Here is a 17,674-nt window from a genome sequence, read left to right on the forward strand (position 1 = left end):
TATATATATATATGTTGTATGGTTAGTTATGATAGAGATAATGTGTATATTGTAAGTAAACCGGACGGTTTTCTTTATTTTTTTAAAAAGAATCTATAGAAAACCTGTCCTATAGTGAACCGGACGTTATTTTTTATGTTTTTTAAGTAACTTGTCCCAAGGGGAACCCCTGTTCAATTTTTTTATAACTCTTGTGAAATATGTAGAAAAAGATTATCTAAAATTGGTGTTTTGGCTATACATATTTGGAAAAAAAATAGACCATTCTCATGTAATTTATGTGGCAAATCTCTTTAACTTTTTTCGATATTGTCAAATAAAAAAAGTTTGGTCTGGTCAATGTTAAAAATTCTTTAACATATAATCATATCTATCCAATGCCTAATATATTCTACTAAGACATATAAAAGTTCACTACTCTAAGTACCTTTACTCTTTAAATACACTTCATAGAACTATCCCTTTGAGTGAATGAAATGAATATAATGAAAATTTTTAATAATAAAGAAAATGTATTGAAGTGAATAAAATTTTGAAATTATGTTTAATATGAACGTGTAAAATATTAATATAGTAACAAGTTATATACACAAGCAGGAATAAGGTATAACCAACAAGGGAATTAAATCTAAAATAATATTTAGGGGGCAAATGGAGAGGTCGTCAATTTTACGATGTGTTGCCCCCAAAATACAGCTGAAAAACACTTATAGGTTTCGTGATTTTTTTTCCCGAAAAAAATTCGTTATTGGGATGAGCTGATACACAAGTAGCGTAGCAATAAATTGAGGACAACAATTTATTAAAATCCTTATAATAGAGTAACAGGACGTATGTATGTCTGTACCGAAGGACCTCGCTAACCGCTGAGCCGATATGGTTCTCCTTTACAGGGAAGGCTTAGAACTTTTTGGGGGGAGGGTACCACATATTGTATAACAATAGCAAAAATAACAGATTATTATTATTTTGCTTCAGTTTCAGATACATTGTTATAAATGTTCAAAAGAGCGTAATTTTTTTCGCATAATCTCGTAAAGCATCCAGTCAAATGCGCTTATTAGATCAAATTGTTCTTAATTATGCTCTAAATTATACTAAGAATTTGGTCATAATTAAGGATAGCTTGGCCTAATTAGAGCATTTGATAGGAAGCTTGTACCTAACTTTACGGAACTATGCGAAAAAAATGACGGTCTTTGTCAAAAAAATATAAGTCATGTACCGACAACATTATAACATTAACAAAGTAGGGTATTATCCTCTTAGAAATATTTTTTTCAATTTTTATACCCCTTCCTCCCCCCGGGTTAACTATGAACACTGGCCGCGGTGCTCGGCCCCCTAGCCTGCCTAGCCGCGGGAGCTCGCCCCTCTAGTCTATAACTTAACCTAACCTAATTGTAAAAAATTTTGTTCTCTGTCAGAGAGGATAACGCCCAAAGTAATGAGATATCTTACTAACATAGTATACACTATACATATACAATTCAAACAAGGATGGCAACATTCATAAAAGAGAAACTCAACAAAACAGAAGGTCAAACAAACGAACATTTACAAATGTTATTTAGAAATCTGAATAAAAATGTCTAGGTATAGTCCCTTTCGTGACAACGCCTCTTTAGGGCCGTTTCGTCGTATTTTGACAGGTTATGTTAGGTTAGGTGATTGCCCCGCAGGATTACAAACCCCCGCAGGGGCTAGAAACAGGAGAAAAGCTACTGTGAAAATACGATGAAGCGTGTCTTATGAGGCATTGTCACGAAATTACAATTTTGAATACACTTATATATAAATAGTCTGCTAATTCAGTTCTAATACTCTACAAGTGTTAATTTTCGCTTGTACTTCCATTTCAGAGCTTCGCTTTTATGAATGTTGTCATTCTGTTTAATTCTAAACCTTAGCTGTATCTTCAAATGTGTAGCCGTTGCCGTAGTCGTCGCCACTGCCAGTGCTTCCAATAAAACATGGATGTTTAAATGTTTGAAGTTTTTACGTATTATTATTATTATTTTTTATTTTTACAGTAAATTCAAAAAGTGGTTGCGATTTAAAGATCGCATATAGCCGTGGCCACGCGTAGCCAATTTGATTTAAATATCGCTATTAGGTTAGTGGCTGTACCTCTGGCAACGGCAACGGCAACTTCTAAACATTTAAAGATCCAGCTAAGTTTGCAGTTATGAAGTTCCCTGCAATTGTATTTTGTGCCTTACCCTGGCCGAGATACATATTGACGTAACTATTTTAGTTATAGAGAGGTGATAATATAATACAAATGAAATTTTACAAAATTTCTACCTTATATACACACAAGAGACAACGCCCCCAATAGGGCACTTAAAATTTTAGTTTTAAAAAGAAACAGTTTTGACACTCCTGCATGAAGGGAAGTGCAGTAAGTATTTATTTCCTAGGGGCGATTTCTCTTGGGAGGGTTGTAGAACCCTCCCCATATACAATTAAAAACCTTCCCAGGACCTATAAGAAACTACATTGTAAAGGAGAACCATATAGGTTCAGTGTTTAGAGAGATCCTTCAGTACATACAGAAACACACACACCCAAATTGAAAATGTCTTATTGATAATCGACTTTCCTAGCATTATATCCTTATTAGGGGTCAGAATTTCTTAATAGTTGGCGCATTTCCAATGTTATGAAAATAAATATCAAGTCTGCTATGTGAATGTGAAAGTTGCCGGGCAAATGAAAATAGTATATTAGTATATACTTACCTCTAGTTTGCTTAAAGTTATAAGTAGCGAAGATACCCTATATCATATGGGTTATTTACGTCTTACAGAGGCAAGTCCGTTAGTTTTTGACTCACATAGTAAGTGATTTATATTGAACCCGCGACCGTGGCTCAACACGTAGCGCATTCGCTCGTCGTCGGGAAGGTGATAGGTTCGAATCTCGGTCCGACACCGCGTCAAAACTAAAGACGTTAAAAATGGTTCCCACTGCTACTATGTCAAATGCGCGACGTAAATAGTTAGAGTGGGGGGAATGCCTTGGCCCAAAACAGGCGCAACTCGTTACCATGCACAGTTAGGACTTCTCAGACAAAGGTCGTGCATCACAGAGAGTTGGTTGTCTGTAATGTACTGTACTACGGGTATGAGGTGAAGGACCAAGAGTCTGGCCTTGAGTTGACAAGTTGACTGTTCAGTCCAGGTGCAACTCACCCAAACGACATTAGCATTAGCAAGTGATTTATATTTCAGTGTTACTTCCTTGTTTTATAAAGAAACTTAAGAACTTTAAAATGAAAAGGGAATGCCTTGGCCCATAAACAGGCACAACTCATTACCATGCACAGTTTTATAGGACTTTCAGAAAAAGGAAATACAGTTAAAGGGTTGGCTTTCCCACAGATATAACATAACTTTGTCGATAAGTAAGAAACTTTCAAACATGTTGAGTTTTAGATATTTTGACAACAATTGTTATAAGTGCACTGAGGTGGATTCTTAAAAAACTTTTTAGTTCACTGCCTCACTAAAATCAGTGAGGCTCGCTAAGCATTTTTGTGAAAAATCCTACAAAATCGCATAAAAAATCTGCAAAAATTATATATCACAAACATAAGATTTTGATTAATTCTTGTAGATTTTTTTTGCGATTTTGGATGATTTTTCACAAAAAAAAATTACGAGCATCACTGATTTTAGTGAGGCAAAGAGCCAAAAAGTTCTTTTAAGAATCCACCACTGATTAAGAACATACCAATTCTTGTTGTTTCTTTTATAAAATTGCATGATAAATAATCCTAAAAATGTTTCAATATTTTTAATCTTGGTCTATATAAAGTTTACGTTCATAAGTAGCCAAGCTTTTTGAAAAGATTATCTAAAAAAGAGAAAAATAGAGAGAGAAAGAGAGAGAGAGAGAGAGATAAAAATGAGATATAAGGAAAAGGAGATAAGTTAACATTTATAAAGAATGCAAAATACTAAACAGAGCAATAGTAAGATAGTGATAGAGAATTTAGCGGACAGACAGACGCATTACTTATAGAGTAGTTTCGCCACTAACAGATTACTTGTTCTAAAAATGTTACACAGTTAAGAATGGTAGTACACGATAGTATATCATCAAACGACGTTATGCATTTTATATTGAAGTACATATCATGTACACGTAAAAACATTTAGGTATTTAAGAAGCAAGGCACAGAAATATGAAAAAAAAACACTACTAAAACAATGGGAACGGTCTAACAGACAGACTGTCAAATGAAGTTTGTTGAGTAGATGATCAAAACCCAAAGTTATTTCAGTATTTCTTTTTAAATCCACTAGCGGCTTCGCCCCTAGCCTATAGGGGCTTTGCCCCATGAGGTAATTAAAAAAAATTTAAATCAAGAGAAAAAATCTATTTCTGGTGCTGCCGCCAATAATTTATGTGAAGTAGTTTCCCCAGAATTTTTTTAGGGGGGGGGGTTGGGGGCGTCCCAACCCTAAAAAAAATAGCTTAAAACCACCACAGGACCAATAGGTATAAACCCTGAAGAGTAGAATCCGATCGGTTCAGTGGTTACCGAGATCTTAAGGGACAGACGGACAGACAAACAGACATCATTCTTCTTTGTATTATAGATGTCCTTTATAGCATAACCGACGGACCGATTTGGCCTTGTATAATATTATAGATTTAGTAGTTACAGAAGTCGAGAAATTTAATCTTTATATCTTTAGTAGCAGCTGAGTAAATTGAATTTTCCTCTTATTATCACAAAATCTCCTTTTCCGATCTAATCAAAGGGAAAAAACGGAGCAGAAAAATCATCCCAAGGCCTTAATCTGAAATTAAAACTGCCTAAAACCATCCCAGGACCTATGTGAAGCTTCCCTAAAAAGGAGAACACCGCCAGTTTAGGTTATTGAGATCTTAAGCTCCAGACAAAACATCTTTACTACTTTATATTAGAGGATAGGATTTCAAGAAATCTATATATGTAAGTATACCAAAACTTATAAATTATTCCAACAACATATTCTTTTATTAAAATAGATCTAAAAATGCTTGAAAATGAACGTGAGAACAGTGATGTTATTCTTATCAATTATTATCTTAACCTATTATTCCATAGTTGTAGAAGCTTCCAGGTAATTTTTTTAAATTTATAAACGCAAAATACAAAAAAATGCTAAAAAGTAGTCAAGGGGCAGTTATTAAAAGTTTAATTATACCCTATTGATATGGAAATCTACATTATAAAAATAAGGCCTCTAATTTAGCCTCAGAGAAATTCTAATTTTAATTAACCCTAGTTATAGAATAGATTGAGCTATTGATTTCATAGGAGGGCACCTACTTTACAAATGACTCGTGCCGTCGGACGGTCAGTTCTATTTGATTATGTAACTAAAGAGTCAAGGACTTGGAAGGGGGGGTGAGAGGGGAAGGTGGTAAAATTTATAGTAAAGTAAAGATGATCGATTGGTTCGTTAAATTAAGTGTCCAAATGTTTCAACCACTAATTGTAATCTACACGAGGGATAATTTTGTGTATAACCATTTGCGATGTTCATCGGACACTGTCTTATCCCTTAAGATCCCTGAATGTGAGTGGTAAAATGGAAGCCATGGTCCTTATTTAATGTCATATATTCTACATCAAAAACCATTAGAATAATGGCATGTGGATAATTGTCAGCTTTGACCCCCACTTTTATATATAGACGACAAATATCAATAGAAATTGTAGAGGCAGGGGTAAAATCAGTTTTTTGCTTGATTTTAAATCTTTTATTTGAAATTTGTTCAACTTTCTTGCTATCATAAGCTCAATAATTATATTTATTTTAGCCCTTCAACGGCAGGAGAAATTAATGCTTTCCATACCAAGGTAAGAAATATTTTATTATTTACAATTAATCTACAATTAACCTATCAGAAATTAATATTTTATGAACTTTTTTATATAAAAGTTGTATATGAATCGTACGATTTAGGAAGCGGTGCAACTATATAATCGTTACCAGAAAGTCCTTACGTCTATTTAAAACATGCTGCTTATTTACTTTTTTTGTAATACTAATTTATATTACAACAAGGTACAATGTTATAAGCGAAGCATCTCTATATTCAAGTCCTTAAAATGTAAGTATGTCCTGAGATAGTATCATGTATTTAATATTTTTTTCAACAAATTTACTCACACTTTTGTTACACTTGTTAATGCTGTGCTACAATGGACATTATTGTCATAATTAACCTCTGGTGGATTTTGCTAAATTGTTTTTGTGAAAATATACACGACCTTTATTTTGCTTTAATCGTCATTTAAAATTGGCTAAATCATCAAATATTAATTTCAAACAACGATATCTTATTATTGTTCAACTTTAAGTAAATTATAATTATAGAATAATAGAAATTTAAATATTGTAGCTATTAAAAAAAACTATAACAGGGTCAACGTTTATTTTTGTTATATCAATTTTTTTGGAGGGGGGGGGGGGGTTTCTAAAAGGCATATTTAAAAGGAGTTAGGTCCCACTCCCTGTAAAGTGGCTTTAAACCAGCAACGGACCAACTAAAGCTGAACCTTATCGACTCAACGATTAGCGAGATATTAGGGGACAAACGAACGGACGGACTCCATTCTACTTCATATCAGAACTTTGAATTTTAGATTTTGGATGAAACAATAAGTTTGAAAGAAGATACGGAAATTTTAAACTTGGTATGTGCTATGTATTTGAACAAGGATGACAACATCCATAAAAGCGAAGCACTGAAACGGTAGGACTTTTATAGTGTCAGAACTGAATAATCAGAATATAAATATATAAGAGTCGAAGCAAAATTATAAGTAAATTTGTTGAAAAACTGCTAGATACAGGATAATGTTTATGGACATACTTACATTTTTAGGACTTGATTATAATATTGTACTTTGTTTTCCTAGGAATCAGTATTCAAAAAATCAGATCAATCGGATAATTTTATCTGATACAAATTTTGTTGTTTAAAAAGTTGAAAATCAACATGTTTAAAATGGACGTACGGACATTCTAGTAACGATTATAGAGTTGCTACGCTTTCTAAATCGTACCTAACTATTACAGGAATCACCATGCAAAGTTTGAAATCGATAGGGCAATTTTAGCATGCCTAAATAAACGAAAAAAGCTATCCGTTACAGACGTACGGACGGACCGACCCTAATTATAGAAAAGCTTCGCTTTTAAAAATAGATACGAAATAAATTTTCGCAAAACATCTTAAACTTATCCTACCCGTTTTTTGGCAGATTTAGGAATTTAAAAAAAAGTATTTCTTTTAAACATTAGACATTTTGCATCAGTAGCGATCCAAAAATCAATTGAGAATAAACAAAATGATCCCTGCTCTAAATGTTAAAATTGGTAAAAATGTTTGTAAAGTCAAATGTCAAAAAAGAGAAATACTTTTATTTTTCTTTTTTTTTATATTGTATCAATAAATTAATATTTTAGGATCTAAAATTAGGGCGGAGGGACTTTTACGGAAAGTTTGCCATTTACGACCACGTTATAGTGGGTAAAAATTTTAGGTAAAAATAATTTCTTATTTTTAAAAACAGTTATGGTCATAGCTAATTATAACTATCTTACATCAGATTTAATATTTAGTACGAGCAAAAGTAAAAAATCAAATAAAGATACAATTAGTTAAAGTAGAATGATACTAGGGCAATAACATATTCTAAATTGATTTGAATTATTGGATCATGAAAAGAAAACGAAGCAGCGGGTTTCCTCGTATTTTCACAGTAACTGTTGATAGTTTATTTTAGGTAAGGTATTAGTAAATGATTGCCCCGCTGGGTTTTCTTCGTTTTCTTTCCATGATACGAATTATTAAAAACTTTATTACAGAAGATTAGGAGATGCATATAATATTACTGTAGCCACTCAAGCTTCCTTTGATAGACTTGTGGATATTGTTCAGGTATTCAGTAATAATGGATATCAAGTACATGGATATTGTGAATGGATATTATAAACCTATACCATTCTCTCTTCTGACCCTGGAGGAACGTACTTTTCAATATCTGAAGACTGTTCAGCAACCTCAATTGACGACCAAAATTTACCTGTCAAAATATCCACGTATGCTATAACCATTTCAGTAAATAATTTTTTTTATTCAAATATGTTTTTTCTAGTGATTGGATTTTTAGATAAAAAAGCAAAAGGATTAGAGCTGATATAGATTATTATACCCAAAAAGGGAGGGTAATTATTCGACAGGGGGAGTGTCGTACCCCCTCGACAAATATCCTAAAAACTTCTCTGAAAATAGGGAATCAATCTCTCCAACCCGTTTTCGAGATCAGACATACATACATGCAGTTGGACATCTATGCTTTAACATATAGGATTAAAATTTCTTTTCAGTTATCCTCAAGTTGGGATGGACCAATGTCAGTTGCGCTGTTTGTCATAGACATAGAATTTTCAGCAGTTAAGGTAAACTTTTTTTCTCGAAATTTACATCAATTGGTTGGTCTGTCAGTAATGCATTCAGGTTGCACTTCTGGAAATTTGACTAACATAGTCTAGGTTAGAAGTTTAAATATGTTTTCTTAATTACCATGAGAACCCTAGAAAAATATAGGCTTACTAGCGTTAAATGCTTTGTTAAAGTCAAACAAACATAAAATGACATAATACTAAAGAAAATCAATCAACAAGTATTATCTTAAAGTTTATTTTAAAAATAGCACAACAGCTTAGTAGCAACAGTTAAAAACACATGGACAATTTTCTTCTTAGAATTTTAAAAGTTTTATATTATACGGCGCACGCACATAAAAGTTTAATATTATACGGCGCACATATCTTAAGTAACATATGTTTATAGATATTTCAAATTCGCCAATTAACAAGGAAGTTCAATCTGAGCCTAAAATGTACAATTCTTGATTTAGATATTTATTGATTATTTGCGACGATGTAACAAGAATTTACGTGAAAATACATCCTTCAGCTTTCTCTATCCACTTGATTATCCTCCAGTAATCCAGGTAAACTTATTTAAAAAACGAAATTCGTTGATTTTTTTATCCATTATGCGAGGAAAAAATAAATACTTTTGTCGATTAATAATTTACAATAATTCATTATTTAATCATTGCTTTGTTAGACTTTCTGACTTCTTTTTCCCTAAATACGATATTTAATTTGATAAATAATTATTTACAGATCATGTTTCATCAATATTATCGGTAATAAAAATAAATATATATTTTCTCTTTAAAAATTATTTATTGGCAATTTAGGATATTTAAAGTTTTATTTACATCTCCTCGGTCATTTCTCTTTCCTCCTCGTGCTTTCCCTTGGTTCTCCTCTTGGTCTTGACGTGCTGGTTCCTCTTCTGTCTGACGGAATCCTTGCGCTTGGTGTCCACATGTTTCTTAGTGTTATTGCGCTTGATGCCATGTTCAATGTTTTTATTTTTAGTTTGATGGCGTACTTTTGTTACAGTACGGCCTGAAGGACCAGCTTTCTTCAGATTCATTGTCTGTTTCATGTATCTTTCTTTAGAATCTCTTTTTAGAATTGGTCTACTTGATTTTTTTGCCGATCCTTTGGACATCTCTGCTTCTGTCATTTTGGTTGGGGATTGTTTGATAAATCTTCCTTTGGAATCTCTAGCAAGCATGGGTCTATTTGATCTTTTTGGAGCTGCTTTAGACCTCCTTTTTCCTGTCTTCTTGGAAACACTTTTGGCCATTACGAAAATTTAAGTTTTTTGTACGTTTGTAATTATCAAATATCTAATTTGAACTAAAGATTAGTTGATTCGTTAAAAATATTCGAAGATTTTCTATCATTATTTTAGGGGATTTTTTAAAATAAATTTAATTTATATCATTTGCAATTATACTTATATCGTATGGTATCTCATTATATATAAAATAGTGAGATTTTTGTCTCTATCGAAGGATCCCGATAACCACTGAACGGATTTGGTTCTCCTTTAAAATGAAACTTCTTATAGGTCAATTGAAGGTTTAAACTATTTTGGGGGAGTATATCTCCACCCCCCAAACCATTTTTTTTTTTACTTTTTCTTCTTAAAAATAAAATTGAGCATGGTGAAGGGAACGGCCTTTTTCCCTAACATCCGCAAGTTATAAACAATTTAACATGTCCATCTGTCTGTTATGCTTTTGATACCTTCTATGATTTGCTATTATGTAATAACTATTAAAATTATCAATAAGGATCTTTCCTACTTGTGGATGTTGTCATTCTTGTTTTGTTATTCTTCATGTTGTCTGATTAATCTCCCCATCAAGCAAACTAAACTTTGGAATAAAAAAAAAACTCTCAAAGCAATTACTCTATATTTTACATAGACCATAAGTCATTGGGAGGTACTTCTATAGCAAAAATAAGTTTTTTTTCTTATCTGCTAAACATGTGGATTTTTAACCTTTTTGATAACAATTTTCTATGTGATATAATTATCCTCTTTATTTGTTTGTTTTTTACTGATTCCTTTTACAACTAGGTACGATGTTTAATTGAAGCATCTCTATAATCAAGTCCAAAAAATGGATGTTCTGAAACAGAATCCTGTGTTTACGCAGTTATGCAACAAATTTACTTACAATTTTGTTTCTACTTATACATTTGTCTCTGCTTATTCAGTTCTGACACCCTACAAGTGTTGACAATTAATATTGATGTTTTGTGGTAAGCTGAAGCGTTTCAGCTTACCGTCGCGAGTTCGAATCCCAAACGAGCCCCTAGCCTTAAAGAATTCTACCAATAAAGAACTAGCAGTATTTACTACTACAAAGATATATTTAAAACTGAATACATTTACAATAGGGTTATTACTATATATACAAAAATAGATGATAACAATAGGTTAGGTTGAAGGGGGTGTGGGGAGACAAGGGCGGAGCCCTGCGGCGGTAGGCATTTGTGGGGTAAGCTGCAGTCAAGGGGAAGGTAACCACCTCCCGGTAGGATAGTTGCCTGGGGCGCGGGGATGTAAAGTGGCCGCGTCCCTCCCCCTATTAGACAGTCCGATCTGAACGCTGCCTGTGGGGTCTCAGCGGGCAGGGGTGAAATGGTGATAATAGGATTAGCGCTGAAGGCTTGATTTGATAAGCCGCTGCGTAGCAACTCTGTGTAATGCCCGTCCGTATGCTGCCGTGTTACCACATTTTCATCCTTATTTTTAAAAAGATCTAATTGATACAATTTTCATTTATATTGCAGGATTTCAATGGACTTGAAGATTATTTGTCAGACTGTCAAGACCATAGGTCTCTGTGGGAAGCTATTAGAAAGTAAGAAGTTGTAACATAGATATTCATTTATTGAGTAGCTTTAATTCGTGCTACCCCTCAATGTGCCTGTCGAGCACAGAAAACTACACCCCCCGTCTTATTTTGAAGAAAAAAATTGAAGTTAAGTTTTTTCCTATGCCATATCTGTTGCCGAGCCAGAATCCTGCGGGGCTACACAGTACCTAATATAACCTTACCTAACCAGATCTGAAGTAACAAACAAACAAACGAAAGAAAACCCTTCCCTCTTATTTTCAATTTTTTTTAATGGTGAGGGTTTTCTGTTCAAAAATTAAAGAGTTGCTGTAATAGTTTTGGTTTAACAACACAATAATTCTTTCACACTTAAAATTCAAGGAAAATAAGATTAAAATAAAAGTGAAACTATTTCAGAAGAGTATTTACACCAAATTATAAAGTATGGAGAGATAGATACAAATATCCACAAAACCATTTAAGGTAAAAGATAGATATAAGTGTTAAAACTCAGGGATATAAGGGGTGAGACAATGGCCGATAAATTGATCTACATCCCCAATGATTATACACAAAATTACACCTTCTGTAAATAATAATAAGAACAATGTATAGAGCCTAATGTTCACAAAAATTATCAAAAAAAAACTCTTTTCCACCATTTTTTTAGACAGACTGACGGTCAAAGAAATCCAATGAATGCTAATAGAGTTTTATAACAGCTGCTTAAAAGTTAGGGTAATTTTCAAAGACATTGAAATGAAAGATAATTATACTTAAAAATCTATATAATTTATATTTTAGAAATTTAGCTAGAGAAACATCTCTTACAGCATACACAATGTCTCTAGATGTAGATATTATATTATCCCCCTCAGCTACACAAAAGCTCAGGTATAATTATCATATTTGAGTGGGTGGGGGGTGTTTGGGGGGGGGGGGTGAACCTTGGAGAGCGATACTACTCTATAATTATCCTATGTCGACAAAACTCAAATGACTTAAATGCATACGATTAGATCATGTACATAGAGCCCTATGCCCCCCTCAAGATGATATAACTTGGACCCTTTGCAAATATTTGAATTTTAACAAGGATGACAACATCCATAAAAGCGAAGCTCTGAAACGGTAGGACAAACGGACAATAACAGTGTCAGAACTGAATAATCAGAATATAAATGAATAAGAGTCAAAGCAAAATTGTGGGTAAATTTGTTGAAAAACTGCTTGATACAGGATAATGTTTATGGACATACTTACATTTTTAGGACTTGATTATAGAGTTGCTTTGCTTATGATATTGTACTTTGTTGTCCCATGAATCAGTATACCAAAAATCAGAACATTCGGATAATTAGATCACATAAAAATTTGTTGTTAAAAAAGTAAAAAATCAACATGTTTAAAATGGACGTACGGACATTCTGGTAATGGTTATAGAGTTGCTACGCTTTCTAAATCTTACCTAACTACTACAGGAATCACCATGCAACGTTTGAAATCGAAAGGACAATTCTAACATGCCTAAATTAACGCAAAAAGCTATCTGTCTGAGACGTACGGACGGACGGACCTACCCTAATTATAGAAAAGCTAGGAATAGAACCCGAAAATGATACTAAACCATTAAAGGGTCTTTTTTAGCGTTTAGATATTCAGAGATCTTAACTTTATTATTGATATTTTTATTAATTTTATTTTCATAAACAATTTCAATATATTGATCTATTTTTTTAGTGATTTTATTAAGACTGACGAAGCAAAATGTGATAAGGTGATTTTATTTCAACTGTTAAATAATGCATAAAAATCTTTATTTCTTTTTGTTTTCTCTTATTGACATTTTTTCACATTTTACATTGAAAAAAATGATTAATAGTCCATAATAAATTAATTTATATTTTAGTGTATATTTACCTTTGCTGCTTATGAAGTAGAAAGAATTCCTAAGAATAAGGTAAGTGTTAAAAACTACTTGATGTTCGGAAATTTGCAGTATATTACAGTCTACATGGCTCGGCAGCTGTGACTAAGCCTCAAATTTAAACTAGTTTGGATGCATTAAAAATTACTTTTGAAAAGATTGATTGCAATATTTGGATCTGGTGTAGACTTCCAGCTGATTTCTAGAACTGTAAAAGGTTGATTTAATTGAGACTTACAGGCAGCTGCCAAGCATGACAATTATCCTCCGCTAAAGACTGGCGAACATACAAACATTGTGATTTATATAGAAGCCTTGATAAAAAAAAGTCATTTACCTCGAAATTTAGGATGATTTATTGGAATTATTATCGGTAAACAAAGCCCAAGCATTCCATGATATTATAAACAAACCGTGCCAAGAAGGAACCAACTATGCAAGGTAAATCATGATACAGAACAAAGTTTGTTGTCTGGTATAAGCCACTGGACCTAAAGGTACATTATTGAGAAAGTTGGAAGGGGGTAGGGGGAGATTTTAGCCAACAACTTTCGGGTATTCATTTCAAGATCCAACTTTTTGCGAAAATTAAATATAGACTGAGGGTTTTGTATCCGTATACTGTTTAATAAGACAAATCAGTATCCATATTAAATATATCTATTTAGATTTGAGAAAAGATTGCGCGACTCCTCAGAAAATTCGAGTGTACAAATAAGTCATGAAGCTAACTTTGCTAATCTCTATGAACCTTTCTATCTTTCCTTAAATTCAGGTACAGTTTTTGTCTGTTAAAGTGGAAGTTTCAAAAGTCAGCTAATACAACAACATCACTAAAGATGTTAAAAAATGCACCTATTCCGTTTCTTCATATTTAAAATCCTATAAAATTTCTTTGGCTAGCCTAAGTGTAAGCTATTAGGATAGCCTAGGGCATTAAATAGGATTTGGCCCATTGACATAAATAGTTAGAGTTTAGGCGCAACTAATCAAATTATACAGTTAGAACTTTCCGTCAAAGGTTAAGCAACTAAACGGATGTGTTTCGCTGGATTAAATAAGTTGACACAATAGATCAAGATTCAAGTCTTCTTGCCTATCAAAGTCATTGACTTTATACAGCTCTTTATAGTGCCTATAAAAAAATTACAAATGACCAATGACAGGTCAATACACAGACTAAATTACCAATGGCAGGCCAATACACAGACTAAATTATAAATGGCAGGCTAGTACATTAATTGACCAATTGTAGGCTAGAATGAAGTCATTTTTTATTGACACTATGCTAATGTCGTATGGGTGAGTTGCACTTGGACTGAACAGTCAACTTGTCAACTCAAGGCCAGACTCTTGGTCCTTCACCTCATACCCGTAGTACAGTACATTACAGACAACCAACCCTTTAATTGCACGATCTTTGTCTGATGATCCTAACTGTGCAATGTGCATGGTATTGAGTTGCGTCTGTTTGGGGCCAAGGCATGCCCCCTACTCTACTTTTTGATGTCAGCATTATTGACGTCTTTGGTATGACTATAAAAAGCTTTGGATTTTATTTAGTACCCAAATATGAAGAGAGATTTGTTGGTTATGGATATACAAGAAACTCACAGGTTCACTTAATAATTTGAAAAGAGATGTCCATGATAGTCCGGGATCTTAATGGATAATAAAATGGCCGATAAATTGATGTACATCCCCAATGATGATACACAAAATTACCCCTTCTGTAGATTAATATTTAGTTGTTGAAACGTTTAAACACACAACTTCATGCACCAACCAATCAGAATTCACTAAAGTCTCCAAAGTTGTTATGCCAACGAATACGAAAAAACTTTGGGGATTAGTGTAATAAACAGCCCATTTTCACAACCAATAAAGTTTTTTAATCAAGGGTAAAAAATAAATTATAGAAACCAAATACTAATTATTATGAAATAAAATATTGATAAAATGTTTAGTTAATTTTTATTGTAATTGCTCTCTTTATGAATATTTAATTCTAATTAATGTTAATTAATGTATTGCTATTAAGACATATGAACTTTACATTGGTGGGTGGAGTTTCCAAGTTATTAGTCCTGTCTACCTGGTTCATTTGGGAATGATAAAAAATTTTCAGGTAAATTGTTTAATATGGGTGGAGTTTAAAAGTAACTCGTTCTAGAAATAATTACAAATTTCCAATAATATTGTTTATAATGGGTGGAGTTTAATAGTAGCTAGTTTAATGGAAATTTAGAAATGCTTACACATTTCCTGGTAAATCTTTTATTATGGGTTTAAAAGAAATAAGTATTGTCTAAGGCTCCTTATGGGAGTAAATTCAGCATTTATTAAATCATATACGCGATGGTTTAATGAAAAACTTTAAAAGCAAACTTGTACCTAAAGAATTGAAAAATAAGAATATTTTTTCCCTTTGACATTAACAATCATCAGCTCTTTGGATAAGAAATTTGAGCTTAATTTTCTCTCAAAATTAGATTTTGTATGATTTTCTGGTTACCAGAAATGAATTATACACATTTTGTTTGTGAGGGTCTACTGACAAAATATTACAAAATCCAAGTTAAAGCCATTAAGAAATATTTTATTCAATCTACATTTTCAAAAATACTTTTATATACATATGTATTTTTGTAGGAAAGGCCCTATTGGAGAGCAAAGCAGAACAGTGAAAACTCAAAACTCTTCAAAAAGTTTAAGAAAGAGATCCAAGCAAAATATGAAAATGAACCATTCATACCTTTGTATATAATAAAATACACTTTAGTTTTTCTAGCAGGGATGTCCAGTCGCTGGCTGTGGGGGCGGCTGGCGGCTGCTGGTGCTTTTATCAAATTAAGGCGGCTAGCAAACAGCTACAGCTTTATGTGATTTTAACTGTAAAATAAATTCAACAATTTGACTTTTACGTTATGGAAATAAAATTTTTAACAATGTCTTTTATTTACTAAGTATATTTGCGATTACTTTTATTTAATGAAATCTTCCAATTTTTAACATGTACAAAACGGCCTGCTTAATTGCTTCAAGATCCATGTCAGATCTATATAGGAAATAAATGTCTATAAACGAGCTCAAGTTTTCCAAGGAATATACGATTAAAACTCATAGTGCTCCAATAATCCATAATAAACTCTCATTGCCCAGAACGATAAGACCCATTATTTTACTTTATTAAAAATAAATTCATTTTTTTCATTTCATGTTGCTATTTACCTTATATTGATGTATCTAATTTCTAATCATAAAAAAGAAAATTTAAATTTATAATATGATAAATTTAAGAAAACTATGTTTTAAAAGAATTCGATTGTGGCGACATTTTGTGTGTTCAAATATTAAACTAAAATTGTAATCATCATCATTAACCCTTTGGTGATGGTAATGTAAAGAAAAAATTATAATTCAAAAAAATCTTTTAAAAATCATTTAAATTATTAAATATTTACTTTCTTTTAGATAGTAATGCCGGGTGAGGAAAATAGATTTATTGAGAAATAGATATGCATATAGAAAACTAGCCAATAGGGAGATAATTATATCGAGCCAACTCTAGTATTATAATATGTAGCGAAGCAATAAAAATATCACTGTATTCTGGATTAAAATTTAACAGTAGACTGGTATACAGTAATAGGAAATAGAAAATATAATGAATATAAGAGCAAATTTAGCAAATGTAAAAAAATCAAACGCATTTGGTATCAAATCAAAGTAGCTCTTATTTATAAGATGGGGGTGATATACGCTAATTAGTTAACTAACTTTGCTGCGTTACTAAAAGTAAAACTGTTACTCATTGTGATGATGTATATAAATATATTTGTTGTGAACTTTTATCATTAAATCATGTATTAAATAAACTCTAGAAAATATATTTTTATTAAGTCTTAACCATTCAACCAAATGTGTTATAAACAAATTTCTATACATATTTATAAGTCATAATTGCAAAAATCTTGCAAACCGAAGACCTAAATATAATTGCAAAGTTTTCTGTATTCGGCCCATTAAAATAAAGCAAAAAACTAAATGACGTCTAAACAAATTAAAGAAAGGCTTTGCTGTAAATAATTGAGTATAGTCAGGGATAGGATAATGGGCGACAAATTTTAATGAGCACCACAATTCCTAATAATAATACCATACAATGTTAGTACTGGGGAAAAAAGGGTTGTAGGATAATTTAACCATAAGTGCCCTTTCCCTGTCTGAGTAATATTGTAGACTTGAACAGAATAAATTAATAAATATTTTATTATTGATTAGTGTAAATACAGGCGTCAGAAAGTCAACAATATTTTCATTGTGTTCAAATTAGAAATAAATTATTTAGTAACACAAAGAAACTTCTATAATGATAGATATTTGTTTATTTAAATATTTTTCTAGTTTGGTTTTATATAAAGTTGAGCGTAGAATTTTTATTGTATTGTAAA

The 17,674-nt window shown here is 32.2% G+C and overlaps 1 protein-coding gene across 1 annotated transcript; it reads left to right on the top strand.

The window, feature by feature from the left end:
- Positions 1-5,017: 5,017 nt before the first annotated feature.
- Positions 5,018-16,169, top strand: LOC145319531 (beta-1,4-glucuronyltransferase 1-like). Its single transcript, XM_080161712.1, has 17 exons — positions 5,018-5,120; positions 5,824-5,863; positions 6,653-6,703; positions 7,479-7,555; positions 7,881-7,953; positions 8,403-8,474; positions 8,936-9,031; positions 11,247-11,317; positions 11,711-11,776; positions 12,098-12,187; positions 13,034-13,070; positions 13,203-13,253; positions 13,570-13,661; positions 13,889-13,995; positions 14,784-14,836; positions 15,262-15,348; positions 15,873-16,169. Exons 1-17 carry the CDS (start codon positions 5,044-5,046, stop codon positions 16,104-16,106), a joined length of 1,374 nt encoding a protein of 457 aa, XP_080017838.1. The 5' UTR covers positions 5,018-5,043; the 3' UTR covers positions 16,107-16,169.
- The last annotated feature ends 1,505 nt before the right edge of the window (positions 16,170-17,674 follow it).

The sequence above is a fragment of the Acartia tonsa genome, chromosome 5, assembly GCF_053477335.1.
Source record: "Acartia tonsa isolate MP-2025a chromosome 5, ASM5347733v1, whole genome shotgun sequence".
NCBI classification, from domain to species: domain Eukaryota; kingdom Metazoa; phylum Arthropoda; class Copepoda; order Calanoida; family Acartiidae; genus Acartia; species Acartia tonsa.